The following is a 15,131-nucleotide window of genomic DNA, read 5'->3' on the forward strand; positions in this document are numbered from 1 at the left end:
ATCATCTAATTTTGTTCTTTCTTTGATTTATTAAAAAAATAATTTGGGTGGGGGGGGGAAAAAAAAAAAACCACCAAAATGAAGAGAGTTTTTTTTTTTTTTTTTTTTTTTTTTTTTTTTTTTTTGTTTTTTTTTTTTTTTTTTTTTTTTTTTAAGTAGATACATCTTATGAATTGCCAGAGTGGATGCACTTGTAATTAGTAATCATGCTTTGTTATGCTATCATATTTTGTTATTATTACGACATAATGTTTTTGATCACAGATGAGACAAGGTTCTGTTGTCATATTAAGCTGCTGAATAATTATTCTGTGATCATCAGAAAGGTTTTGACAGATTGTCGTCAGGATATTAAAACATTAGACACGAGACCACCAAAATAATAATAATAATTATGTAACATCGTAGTTGCCAGTCAAGTCATTAACACAGGAAAACCAAATTCAAAAGGTCTTATCGAGCCAGTTACTCTGAAGGCCCCGGTACGCTGTACAGATTAGGGCAGTCAGAGACAAAAGTTGACATTTGTGAGAGAAGCGAGGTGAAATCTCTGGTCCATGAATCAGTGGTCCGAGATCTCACTGCGACACACTGATGGCAGAGTTACAGACTCGATGACCAAAATTCCGACAGTTTCAGAAATTTAGGACCAAAATTCTCAGAATGTAACTGCTGCTACAAAGTACATCTGCAATGGGACAGTGTCTAGGGGCCTTTAGTTTAGTCCAAGTGAGTTCCAAGGCCAGGTCTAAATAGGGTCCAGTCTAAATCAAGGCTAATGAAGACCTACTCCAAAACCATTTAAAGCAAGGGTCTTCAATGTCTTTGAGGGCCAAGGACCCCTAAGCTTAAAGAGAGACCGAGTAGGGACCCCCTACCGCATGTATACATACAATTCAGTTGCATATTAAACTGCGCAGAATGGATGGAAAGAAATGGATATTATTTAAGCATCATGTTTTAATGTTAAACATCTATCTGGAAGGCAAGCTTAACTGTATGGCTACCATAGTTACCTAAGCTTATCTTCAATGTGTAAATCATATTTTTCACAAATAGGCCAACTCATCTTTGCTATTAAAATGTTTCATTCATATTAATACATATTTTCAGCCTCATTTTAATTTTTGAAATATTTTTTTTTTTGTACATAATTTGGCGGACCCCCTGCACTGACTCTGAGGACCCCCTGTTGAAGATCTCTGATTTAAAGTATACAGTATCAGTCATCAAAGTGTTTTTAATGATGAACAGACATCTATTTGTTCAGTATATAGCAGGGCTCCAGACTGCGACCAAATGGTCGCATTTTGCGACCAAAATTTGAGAGTGTGCGACTGAATTTTACATCCAGTCGCACATGTGCGACCAGTACATTTGCCCCCTTTTTTTACACGTTAAATGTCGAAACGTAGGTACCTGAGCGCGTAAGCGCAAGCTTATCTGTCCTCTCTGAAAATAGACACACACACTCGCACACACGCAGAGTTGCGATCGGCGCAAACTACGTCGGCTGTTTTGTTGAAGTCACAGTGAGTGATGCCGATAAAGTGGTTTCAAGTATGGTTACAGTTTTTAAAAACTTCACGCAGACAGCGTTTTCTGCTATATGATATTAAAAACAGTCACGGTGCTGTTGACGTTACACTTCCTCTGAGACAAGCAGCAGGCACAACAGTGTGCAGCTGTGCCCTGGTGACTGACTGACAGGCTGAGGGTGTAAGGCAAGGCAACTTTATTTCTACAGCTCCTTTCAGCAACAAGACAATTCAAAGTGCTTTACAACATTAAAGCGCAATTAAAAACGGTCATGATGAAAATAAGGCTAAAAAAGTTACAGTGAGTAAGAAATAATTATTCAATTTAATAGGTTGTAGGGACGGGTTTGGGAGGAGAGAGGGAGGGGTTTTATTTTTATTTTTGTTTAATTTCTTTAGAGTGTAACATATTCTAATAAAATAACATAATGTTCTAAGTACATAGGATAAATAGGTTTGGAATTATTTTTACAACTGAAATAATTGTTTTGTAATTACAGAGGGAATGTACCGAAAAAATGTACCGTTGGGTACTGGAACATAATTTCAGGTATCCGTACCAATATTGGTTCAGATGCGAAAGGTACCCAACCCTAAGGGTAGTAGCCTAAACAATGCATGTTTCATTTTAAGGTGAATTCATTGTAATTGTAGACTAGAGCCGGTATATTTTTTTAATATTTTGTTTACTGTCATGACAGCAATGGTGCCTTCTATGTTGCATCTTCAAACGTGACACTAAATTTGAAACAGCACTTGTTATTTCTGCATCTATTATCAAAGTATTTATTAGTAATACAGTGGAAATTAGTAGAAATGTGAATATTTGGTTAGCATGTTGATTTACGGTGTGTGCCCCTAAATTTTCTGGTTGCGCCCCTAAAATTTTCAGTAGGGGGCCACTGTGCTCCTTGTGAAAAAAGTTAGTCTGGAGCCCTGTGTAGCTTATCTATAGCCATGACGTTTCATTTCTGGGATTGTTCCGGTGCCGCCGGAAATTCCGCCGGATGTCCCTCTTTCCGGCCGGATGTCCGTCACCTTCCTCTTTCTTTGTGTTGGCGTTCTAACCTCTGGTGGATTTGTGAGGACTATGGTTAACTGCTCCTCAGATCTCTGCAGGGTAAAAAGTTTTCTGTTGCACGACTAAAACAACTTTTGAACGTACACACGTTCCACCAAACGGTCCTTCCCGAGGCTATTTTGCAGAGACGTCGTTGCTCCGTCCATGACGATGGTGATTGTGGTTTAAAGAAATGCCAATAAACCAGAGCACGTTTATCTCCCATCCCGGAATGCTGTGTGGACTAGCCAGACTCTCCGCCGCAGCGCTGTGGAGGAAGGTCTGGCAATGCGAGACAAGTATATATCTAATGCACAGGATTTTGTTAAATCACTACACAAAGACACAATCCCTTAAATAGTTTGTCACTGATTTTAAAAGACCAGCTGGAGAGAAATATTTTTAAAATTCTTATATTAGAAGTGACAAGAGGGAAGATGAGGAGTCAGAGTAGAAGCAATAGACAGGGAATCCGTTTCTGTAGCTGACCGTGCACTCCGGTCTCAGACAGTCTCAGACAGTGCTGGGAAGCAGCTGAGACAATAATGGCTTATTCAGAGATGTGATACAATATCGCAAAAACACTTTGTAGAACATCACTCACAGATAACGCCAATAACTACTCTGATATTCTGCTGTAATAACCAGATGAGTCTGAATGCGCCGTGCACCTTGTCAATGCCATTGCCAAGGTAATGGTGCTTAGTGGGAATTATTCTTTATTCCGGTTCAATATTTCACTGTTGTGGGAGGATCCAAGGGCGTTTTGTAGTTAAAATGAGAAGCAGAAGAGGATCTGTGGGCAGCTCTCCCTGTTGTCCCAGGTGTATAAGTAAACAAGCGGAAATGGAAACATGCAGTGACTTTGCTTAAAAGTGTGATTTGTGCACGCCTCTTTGAAGATGTGCTGCCGTGAGCTTCAAAAGGCCGAACTCTGGACATGAACTGAGTCTCCTGTTACTGCAGGGATAGCATCACTTGAGGTGTTCCCCTGTGATGAGATGTAAATAAACCAGTACAGTATGCACTAGCAAGCAGACTATGGCATCCAGAGTAGTCTCTGTTCTACTTATTCCCTACATTACTTAACTGGGATGCAACCCATTACAGTTATCCATAAGATGCTTTGCTGCTGATATATTAAATCGGTAACACTTTATTTGAAGGGGTGTGGATAAGACTCACCATCATAACTATGACAGGACAGCTGTCATGAACACGAAGGAGTCTTTTTAAATGTTCATGACTGTTGTAAGTATGTCGAGATGTTTGTGTTATGACAACATGACATTAACCAAGACAACAATCTCTGTGTCATGACAATTTGACATTAACCTAGACAACATAACTATATGTCATAAATATGTCATGGCAGGCCTAATGATGACTTTAAGAAACTATTTAGCTTTATGTGTTAACATTACATTGAACTGTCAAAAACAACCTCAGAGACTTGCGTAGTAGGCCAGTTTTACGACCGGGGATACACTACTGAGATGGTTTTCTTTCCGGGTTTGGCTCTTTGCGCCCCAGTGCTGCGTCAGCTAATTGGACAAGGTGTACAGCTAACCGCGCATACTAGCTAACTGCAGCTAACTACAGTTAGCGGTTACTTTAGCAACAAGTAACGTTAGCTGATAGCTACCGTTATATGTCCAAAACTCATTAAATCAACTCCGTACTGCATTTACTATCGTCAAACAGGTCTTACAACTTTTATGACATCTTAATGATAAGTCCAAATGGTTCCACTTTACTTGAGGTCAAGGGAATTATTCATGACACAATTACGATGGTCTCATGACGTCCAATGTAAAAACCAACCACTTAATGACAGTTTAGTGTGATGTTAACGCACAAAGCTAAATATTTTCTTAAAGTTTGATCATTAGGCCTGCTATGACATATTAGTGACAGGTTATGTTATCTAGGTTAATGTAAAGTTGTCATAACAAAGACATCAACAGGTTATACTGTCTTGCTTAATGTCAAGTTGTCATTACAAACATCTCGAACAATGCTAATTTTACATTAAAGGTGTCATAATTTACAGAAAGACACTTTATGACAACAGTCATGAACATTCAAAAAGACTCATTCATGTTCATGATAGGTGTCATGTCATAGTTATGACGGTGTCATGTCAGTCTTATGCACACCCCTTCAAATAAAGTGTTACTGATAAATCTATCTTTATCTGTAAGACTAAAAGTAGTCTGTGAATCCCAACATAGATTTGTGTTCGCATTAGAAAGACAAGGGTCTTATTTTCTAATATTGAGCTAATTGAATCAATCAATCAATCAATCAATCATCATTCATTTCTATACAGCTTTACAGCCACCAGCAGGTATACAAAGTGCTTTACATCAAGGTAAAAACAACGTAGCATACAATAAAAGAATAAAAGATGGAAAACAGTAAAATGAGAAAAGGTTACATATAAGCAGGAGAAAGAAAGTAAAAATGTCACAGCTCTACTATGTATTATAAGCCTTTTTAAATAAATAAGTTTTGAATTTAGATTTAAATAGAGCTGCAGCTGTAAAAGTAAATGTCAGGTGTAACTTGTTCCAATGTCTCGGGGCAGCAAAAGCGCGGTCACCCCACAGTTTGTACCATGACTTTGGGACTTCTAAAATGAGTTGATTGGATGACCATAATGACCTGTTAGGGGGGTTAAAGGGTTAAGATCTCGGACAAATACGCTGGGGCCAGGCCATTTACAGCCTTAACACTAGAAGTGCCGGAATTCCATAACTACTAGAACTCCCGTGAGCGGTCATTTTGACCGCCACATTCCAAACTCTATAATCTCTAATGATAAATACCTAATTGCGATATTATATTATGATAGCGTTATAAAAACGTAATAACACCGAAATGTACATTTTAACAAGTTTAATTATACATTTGAGTAGTAATACGTGTTTCAATAATTCATATGGCATAGTAGGCTAAACCGTCATTATTCCATACATTAATATAAAAACAAATGGTGAAAAATATGGTGTGGAATATCATTCAACTTAACTCATAACAGCCACATATCAATTAAAAGTATCTTATTTGAACATTTAGCTATAACCTAACCTAACCTGGCTCTGCTCTGGTGCGCAGCGCTGTTCGGACCGTGCGCCGCTGCCTTTTTTCCTCCATAAACTCCGCTCTCAGCTCCTCTGCCAGTTGCCTGTTGCCAGTTGTCGGGGCACGGGTAAAGTAAAAAGAAATGGCTATTTCTACACCACTAACAATAGAACCACACTCCCACGGTAGCATAATGAGGGTCCCTACATGTAAACGGAAGCATTGAGGACATTGTAAGTGTACAGACAGTTAATTAAAAACATAGTTTATAAAGACTGTACCGTTAAAGGTATAAAGGCAGGCGCCATCGTGGGAAAACAGTCGAATGCCGTGTAACTAGTAACCAGTAACATGTTGATTGGATCACCATATATAGCGATTTCTTTTTACTTTAGCATGCCCCGACGACTAGCGTTACAAGCTAGTTACCGTTTTGCGCTAAAACTGGTCACATTCGATTAGCATGAAAACATATCCCAGAGAACGGTCGACTCGGTACCCATGTGTTATTAACCCCTAGGTTCATTTTGCACTGGGATTGTCCTTTAAAAACCAACATTAAAATCTTAAAATAGATTCTAAAACGCATCGGGAGCCAATGGAGAGTGTAGAGAACGGGGGTAATGTGTGCACGTCTGGGGATGTTAAAAAAGCGAGCAGCAGCATTTTACACAAGTTGACAAGGCGAATGTTACTCTATGATTTTGTCACATAGCATTCCCGAAGCAAACCCTACGGGAAAAGTCAAAACGTTATTTTTCACCTCTTATCCAGCAGCATGTTACATCTTCAAATGTATTTCCCGATGTCTCATGACTCCCCTGATACATACAATGTTTGCCTGGGGCAAAACCAACGTTTAAATCCAATGTTTCCTCAAACTGTGCCGGCTGCAGCTGACTTAACCTACGTTCCAGTGAAGAAAAGGAGCGGAGAGGAGGGCCTGATAGGCCGCTCGAAGTTTCACCCAAAAGTGTAGTTTGAGGTCAGAATGATGCTGCAGGCAGAGACAGAAACGGAAACTTCCAGAACCTACAGTATGTCAAACTAAAAGGTGTTGCTTGCATATTTTTGTGTCTTAGGGAGATATTTATCTTGGTGCACACTTGAAGTTAGATAATAATTATGATTTTCCCTACGAACGTCAACAGACTCGGAATATGTCATTTTATGATCACCGCCAAGTCTGTTGATTGCATTTACATTTATTTATTCATAAGTGAGAATGCACAGTTACTGTACTTGCTAATCGGGTCACGACTTGATGGATGCCAGATATATTTGTTTTCCATGGCTAAAGCAGCTCCAGGCTGCCAGAGGAGCTTGGCATTACTCCGAATCTGTGGACTTCTCATGTAGAGAAGAACTTGCAGACTGTCAGCTCGTTTCCTTGACCTCCATCCTCTCTGCCGGTCCAGTTGCAGGGGTGCTTATCTTCTTGTTCAGCCGTGAATATATGCTGCCCTGAAATTGGCTCGGGGAACAAGGCACTAAAAATAGGTGGTCGGGTGACATTGATTATCTCTGCTAATGACACGTTAACGGTAGCTCGCTCCACAGGAAAGTGATGGCTTCATCATGTGCAGCTGTCTAAAGCTGACAGTGTTTGCCTCGCACTATCCTGAGCCGCTGCTTTCTGCTGATGAGTGCCACCTCAAATTTCATGTGCCAGTGTTACTCGGCTTTTTTGGAAATGTGTAGTCCACTGATATAACTCGCTAAATCCAAGATGAGAAAAGGTAATGGCCAGCGGTGGAAGAAGTATTTAGATCCTTTACTTAAGTCAAAGTACTGATAATACACTGTAAAAATACTCTGTTACAAGTAAAAGTCCTGCATTGAAAATGTTACTTAAAGGTATAGTAAGTGATGTTAATCCAATACACTTTTTGTCAAATTCAGTGACTATATCCTCACGGTCACCTAGCTCTCTATTTTTTGTGTGTGCGCTGAAAAAAGAATCTGGTTATAATATATATGTGTAAATGGAAAGTTATTTGTCCGGGAATCTGGGGGGCGGAGCTTATGAAGGGGGGGAGGGGGGATTGTATTTGTTTGGCAGTTGAGTTCAAATATCAACAATCTTTGCGCAGAATCACTCACTGCACCTTTAAGTAGTGTATTTAAAGGTGCTGTAGGTAGGATTATGAAGATCCAGGACTTTCCAAAACATTTGAACATCAACAACTTCTCAGTCCCTCCCCCCTTTTCCGCTAAAGCCCCAAATGGTATCCTAAGCCCCTCCCCCCACAAGGGAGAATGAATGCGTGTGCATGAGCAGTGATTGACACACAGTTAGACACCCCCCTCTGGCCCTGATTGGTGCATCTGAACAGGGAGCGGTGGCTTTTTGCAATTCCACTACAGGCTTTAGGTGGTGCCAGAGGAGCCGGATTGTTTTTTAAATGACCTGCTTCATGTAGTTCTGCTCAAACGTAGGGTCAGTTTCAGCAAATATGACAGAAAGTTAGTTTTATAAGTCTTACCTACTGCATCTTTAAGTAATTCAGTAAATATACTACTACCACCACTGGTAATGACTAGTCATTAAAAAATATTTATTAGATTTTCCTCTCTCTCTTTCTTTTTCTCCCTCCAGGCCTTTGTCAGCGCCAAGCACGAAGGGGACAAGGTGATCGTGTTTGACAGGGCAAACGTGCTCTTTATCTTCAACTTCAACCCCAGTAAGAGCTTCCAGGACTACAGGGTGGCTGTGGAAGTTCCAGGAAAGTATCCTTTCAGCTCTGCTCTGTCACCTCACTGCTCGTTGCCTTTAAGTCTTCAGACATTGGCTTTTTCTCTGCCGTGCCACAGAGCACACTCGCAGTGCCTCCCAGAGTAATGCTGTCTCAGTTAGTTACTTCTTTTATAGGACAACGTGACTAATCTGTCTGTTAAAAAGGGCCAGAAAGGAGACAGAAATGGAAAGATGGAAATTACATGATCCATGTGTACATTAACATGTTTAAAGCTCGCAGAGAGCAGTGGTGGAATGTAACTAAGTACATTTACTCCAGTACTGTACTTAAGTACAAATGTTGAGGTACTTGTACTTTACTTGAGTTTTTTGTTTTCATGCCACTTTCTACTTCTACTCAAACATACAGCCCGTGGGCCAGAACTGGCCCGCCTAAGGCTCCAATCGGGCCCACTGAGATGACTTTACAAACTGTGAAAATTGCAGAGAAGTAATTAATTTGAATTCCAAATTTACCCCTTTTCCCGTAAATGTACGACTTTAATCTTAGAAATTCAGAGTCTTTTGGAATATTACCCCTCTCTCCTATGTCCGTAACATAATTTTCTTTTTCCTACGACGGCCTTTGAACGCTGTCGTTGCAGAAGTAATTTGCGTTTGCCGACAAAAAACTCTGTGGCAGATAAAGTTTCTGATCTTTCTGGAGGGGTTTACTGGTCTGGCCCACTTGAGATCAAATAAGGGGGGGGGGGGAATGTGGCCCATGAACTAAAATGAGTTTGACACCCCTGGATTAGCCAATTAAACACTTTGTTGAGTGACAGAACTGTTTGGATCGTTTCCAGTTTTTAAAAAGTGAGGATTGTTCTGCATTGAGTACTTTTTACCTATTAATACTTTTAAGTACATTTTCCTGATGATTCTTACATTAGTACTTTTACTTAAGTAAAGGATCTGAATACTTCTTCCACTACTGCCATGTGCACATTAACATTTTTTAAAGCTCGCAGAGAGTATGTAACTGTTTTGGGAAGGCATGTGTCTGTGCAGCACTTTGGGCCAGAGTGAGATGAAGTAGGTCTACAGCTGTTTGGTACAATACAGCCATTAATGGTTCCCAGTGGATGCATCTTATCAACTCTTGTTATCCTGTAACTTTTCGTCTAGCACCACCACCAACAACACATTTCCACTTGTCCGACACTTCATTACAGGATTGTCTGAAGCGAGCGACCACGTTCCCGTCAGGTCAGCTGTACTTGCTAACATTACGGTGCCACTAATGTGGCTGTAATTTTTCTAGCAACAAACAACAACAAACCCCATGAAAAGACCAGAATTAGAGTGCATTTGTCCATCTTTCAATACTACTTCCCTTAGCCTGGGGACCCGCACATTTCTTTCTACTGAAAAATGTTCATCTTAAAAAACAGGTCATGAGTATATAGTTTAATTTTTCTTTCTAATTAATTTCCTAGGATAGAGGCATTTCCTTTGAAGGTTTTAGCAAATGTTGCAATTTCTTTTGGGGGGCAGGGAGACTATTTACACTGTGTGGATTTGGAGTGCTAACCTGTTACAGTGCCCGTGTTCATTGTAATGAAGGAACATGTTCACCTAGTGCAATGGCAAGGCCTAACTGATGTGATTTTAACAATGGAGCTCTATGGTACAGAGGAAGAAGATATGTCCGGCTTTGACTACAACAACTTCATAATGCAGCCATTGCGCGTTGCGCTCCTGTTATAGCATTAAATGCTAGAGTAAGATAAATTATTTTTAAAATAATCTTACTTGCATTCCATTAAGGTGAAGCAAGTAGCTGAACTCCAATACATGACGATCCATCAGCTCCATTTGAAATGGACTCTGAGACTCTCAGGAGTACGGAAGAGGATTAAGGCCATATGAGAAAAAAACGTATTTGAGTTTAAAGTCAGAATTTTGAGAATAAATGCAGATTACTGAGAAAAAAATTCAGAATTCTGACTTTAAGGGCCGTTGAAACCATAAACGAGAAATATAACGGTAACTATAAATTTATAGTTTTACAAATCGTTCCAACTCCAGTGGATGGTGGAGTCCACACCACAACTATAACGACGACGACAGTGGAGAATGATATCGTTGGGATCCCTTTCAGGGCCCTATTTTAACGATCTAAGCGCACGGCGTGAAGCGCCTGGCGCAGGTGCGTTTAGGGCGTGTCCAAATCCACTTTTGCTAGTTTGACGGCAGAAAAGAGGGTCCGTGCGCCGGGCGCATGGTTGAAAAGGGTTGTACTTAGTGTCTTCATTAATTCATAGGTGTGTTTTGGGCGTAACATGCAATAAACCAATCAGAGATCATCTCCCATTCCCTTTAAAAGTCCCATGACATGGTGCTCTTTGGATGATTTTATATAGACCTTAGTGGTCCCCTAATACTGTATCTGAAGTCTCTTTTATATAGACCTTAGTGGTCCCCTAATACTGTATCTGAAGTCTCTTTTATATAGACCTTAGGGTCCCCTAATACTGTATCTGAAGTCTCTTTTATATAGACCTTAGTGGTCCCCTAATACTGTATCTGAAGTCTCTTTTATATAGACCTTAGTGGTCCCCTAATACTGTATCTGAAGTCTCTTTTATATAGACCTTAGTGGTCCCCTAATACTGTATCTGAAGTCTCTTTTATATAGACCTTAGGGTCCCCTAATACTGTATCTGAAGTCTCTTTTATATAGACCTTAGGGTCCCCTAATACTGTATCTGAAGTCTCTTTTATATAGACCTTAGTGGTCCCCTAATACTGTATCTGAAGTCTCTTTTATATAGACCTTAGTGGTCCCCTAATACTGTATCTGAAGTCTCTTTTATATAGACCTTAGTGGTCCCCTAATACTGTATCTGAAGTCTCTTTTATATAGACCTCAGTGGTCCCCTAATACTGTATCTGAAGTCTCTTTTATATAGACCTTAATGGTCCCCTAATACTGTATCTGAAGTCTCTTTTATATAGGCCTCAGTGGTCCCCTAATACTGTATCTGAAGTCTCTTTTATATAGACCTTAGTGGTCCCCTAATACTGTATCTGAAGTATCTTTCCCGAAATTCAGCCTTGGTGCAGAATTACAGCCACTAGAGCCAGTCCCACAATGAGCTTTCCTTAGGACGTGCCATTTCTGTGTCAGTAGCTATTGAGGGGGGGGGGGCATGGGTAGACCAAATTCTCTGGGTGGGCAAAGCAGAGAAAGGGGAGGTAACCTTGCTCCTTATGACCTTGTGTGTGTGCTGAGACGCTTCCCTGTGTGTGTGTGTGTGTGTGTGTGTGTGTGTGTGTGTGTGTGTGTGTGTGTGTGTGTGTGTGTGTGTGTGTGTGTGTGTGTGTGTGTGTGTGTGTGTGTGTGTGTGTGTAACAAGCATAGTGTGCGCGCGCTGTGCACGAGCCTAGGCACATTTTACTAATTTGCCGTTAAAATAACAATGAAATGCTGCGCTATTGACTTTAGAGAGAATGGAAATACGCCAAGAATGCACCTGAACACACCTCCCTGTAAGACCAGCACGCCCATGGGCGCAAAGATGGACGCATGTGAATTTGTTATTTAAACGACGTGGGCGCTGGATGGGAAATTGACAACCAAGCGTCGGTCTTAAACTAGCAAAAAAACGACGTGGGCGCTGGATGGGAAATTGACAACCAAGCGTCGGTCTTAAACTAGCAAAGACACTTGCGCCGGGTGCAAGATAGGGCCCTGAGAGCGAATCATGTGTTTTAGATGTGATTATCATACTGTCAGTGTTTTTGTCCCGGTGCTCTGCACAGACATGTGGCCCTAATCCTCTTCCGTACAAGAACATATACTGTAGGGCTGTAGCGATACACTAATCTCACGATACGATACACAATATTCAGCTCACAATACGATATATATCACGATATTCAGCCAACGATACGATTCGATACGATTCGATATAATTTGAAACATTTACATCGTTTTCTGAAAGATTTAAAGGGGACAGAGTGATTTTGGTGACATTTTGTGAGTGTTCCATTTACTTGGATTTAATTAATTGAACTGAAAACATCAATTACACAATATATGTCTCTGACTGGACAGAGAGTCTACAGCAGGGATCATCAACTAAATTTTTTTCAGAATTTTTCTAAGCACTCTGGCGGCCGGACTTTCAAATAAAGAAAATAAAATGAATTTATACCTAATACGCCTATTCTTGTTCGAAATTTTAACTTTCTTACTGAATTAATGCTATATATATATATATATATATATATATATATATATATATATATATATATATATATATATATATATATATTGTGTTTTTTTTTTTTGGTTTTTTTTCATGTATTAGTGTGAGCAAACTCCTAAAAAACATGGAAACTCCATAATGATAACTGACTCTTTAAGTAGAAAATGATCTCAGACTAGGAGGCAGTTCACTGAGGAGGGATGGTTAAAGTCTGTGATTATGGAAACATTATTGTAGTATGCAGCATCCTGATTGGTGGAAAATGCTTGCAGAAAGAAAGGCTGTTGTCAGGTAAACATGTCACTGTCAAAGAGGCTGAAGCAAAACGTTGACGTGGAAAAGCCAAAAGCCCAGCTTTAATGATGAATGGACTGATAAGCAGGCTATGCACTCGTCATGTATGCCTCATTTGCAATGAAACGATGATGTTGCAAAATAATACAACCAGCATCATCATCATCACTCGAACATAACGATCGCGTCATTCGTGCATATTAAGTAGCTCCAGATTGTCCGCTCTAGCGGAGAGTTTGCTTTGTTAAGCCAACAGTGAGGTTTACAAGAATTTGTCAAAATTTCCAGATTCCCGGCAACCTAAGATAAACAGTTAGACTAAAAAGCTTTTGTTTTAGCTTGTTTGTAAAAATTCGCTATTTGCAGAGTAGAGCTGTGTTTGCGTAAAACAGCGCGGTGGACTGAGCAGATTGAAATATCGCTTTCTACATGTTTATGCCGGTCTACACAGGGGAGTGCATTGATAAGTATTGACTTTCTACTCACGAAGGTTTAATTGTAGCTTATTTACAGAAAAGAGACCAGCGTGAGTTCATCTGCTCCAGCGGCCGTTGGTAACTCGTGCCAATAGGGAACCGGTGCCGACGTAAACGGTAGTAACGAGACCGAATTAGAACGAAAGTTTCGGTGCCTCATTTCGGTGCTTGACTTTACACTACACCTGACAGCATGTAACGTTAGCCTACCTTTAGCTAGCAGCTGGATTAAACACCGGTAAAATGCTGACAGCTAACGTTAAACAGTGTAAAGTGTGACTGTATTTCACTGTGGAGGACTTCAACAGCGGGATGTAACAGTCTGCTCTGCAGCGCAGCAGCAGCTGCCGTTTGTCGCAATTCATAGATATACAGTATGTTTATATGGTCGGAATGAAACAACACAGACGGTGCGTTCACTTGCAGCTGCCGTTGTCGAAATTAAACAACACAGACGGTGCATTCACTTAAAACAGGTAGCCTCGTGGTGCATTCACAGTAATTGTAAAATACCCTTTTCCCATCTGGGGTTCAACAGCAATATACTGGTGAAATAAGTTATTGTTATTGTTATAGTTATTACATTATTATTAAATCTTTAATTTTGACCATGGCCTTAGCAATAAACAAGTCACTGACTGTTGTTTACTACCCTTATTTTTTTTCTTCTTCTTTTTTTTAACTTTATTGAAAAGTACCGGTTCAGGCACCGTTTAGGCACCGGCACCGTTTTAAAAGTATCGATTTAGCACCGGAATCGAAAAAAAAAACGATACCCAACCCTAGTAACTCTGTATCGTTCCCAGTCAGGTGCTGCGTGTTTTAACCTTTTTTAACCTAACACACACATCTCGGCTCAGCTGTGTGTGTGGAGCTCGGGCATCGCTGTACAGAATCCCGGCATGTGAATAGAGATGTAAATACAGGGGGCTGGGTTTTTGCTCTAAATGCTTGAAATGATAAATAACAGAACACATTTTTTTCCTCTTTACATTTTGTGAATTCATGATTATTCTGCGGGCCAGACTAAAAGCTTTGACGTTGGCTGCTCTACAGCGACACTAGCGGCTGGCTGACCAAATCGCTCTTCCTGCAACGCGAACGGGGGTAAACACGGGGGATTTGAATGGGACTTATGTATCGATACTCCCGGCTTAAAAATCGATACTTTCTTGGGGAAAAAAATATCGATTTATATCACAGAATCGATAAAATTGCTCAGCCTTAATATACTGTACATTAGTTTTTTAATTAATCCCAGGGTCTCGCCAGTCATCTTCACTACTAACCGTTGACATTAGTTTGACCGCTGGCCGTGGTTAAAAAAAAGAAAAGAAATGAATGTACTAATAAATTGATCAGGGCATTGAAGATGCTGAGAATCATGTGTGAGACGATGCATTCCTCTGGGCTGAGGAGAGGATCAGGGATCTTAACACCGTGTCAGACTTATTTAAAGTAAATGCGACTTGAAAGACCCGCAATTGTAATGGCAGTATTTTCTCCGAGGCTAATACTTCTGTGATATAATTTTAGCACTCACTGTTGAGAAGGATATGAGTCAGTATGTTTATGCTGGCGTTATGCTATTAGAGAGAAATAATAGCCGAGCCCAGTGATTCAGAAAGCGCTCTCTTTAGCGACATTGGCTGTCTGTCTTCCCAGCGAGCAGCGCAGAGGAATTTAATGAGTCCCACAGTTGTGATTACAGCAGGCTTAATG

At 40.3% G+C, this 15,131-nt stretch overlaps 1 protein-coding gene across 1 annotated transcript in view; it reads left to right on the forward strand.

Moving 5' to 3' along the window:
- Positions 1-15,131, forward strand: part of gbe1b (glucan (1,4-alpha-), branching enzyme 1b) — a 152,745-nt gene that overhangs the window by 107,705 nt on the left and 29,909 nt on the right. The window contains exon 14 of the mRNA XM_039821897.1: positions 8,285-8,415. Coding sequence (XP_039677831.1) covers positions 8,285-8,415 — 131 coding nt within the window. The remainder of the gene's footprint in view (positions 1-8,284; positions 8,416-15,131) is intronic.

This window comes from Perca fluviatilis, chromosome 2, assembly GCF_010015445.1.
Source record: "Perca fluviatilis chromosome 2, GENO_Pfluv_1.0, whole genome shotgun sequence".
NCBI classification, from domain to species: Eukaryota; Metazoa; Chordata; class Actinopteri; order Perciformes; family Percidae; genus Perca; species Perca fluviatilis.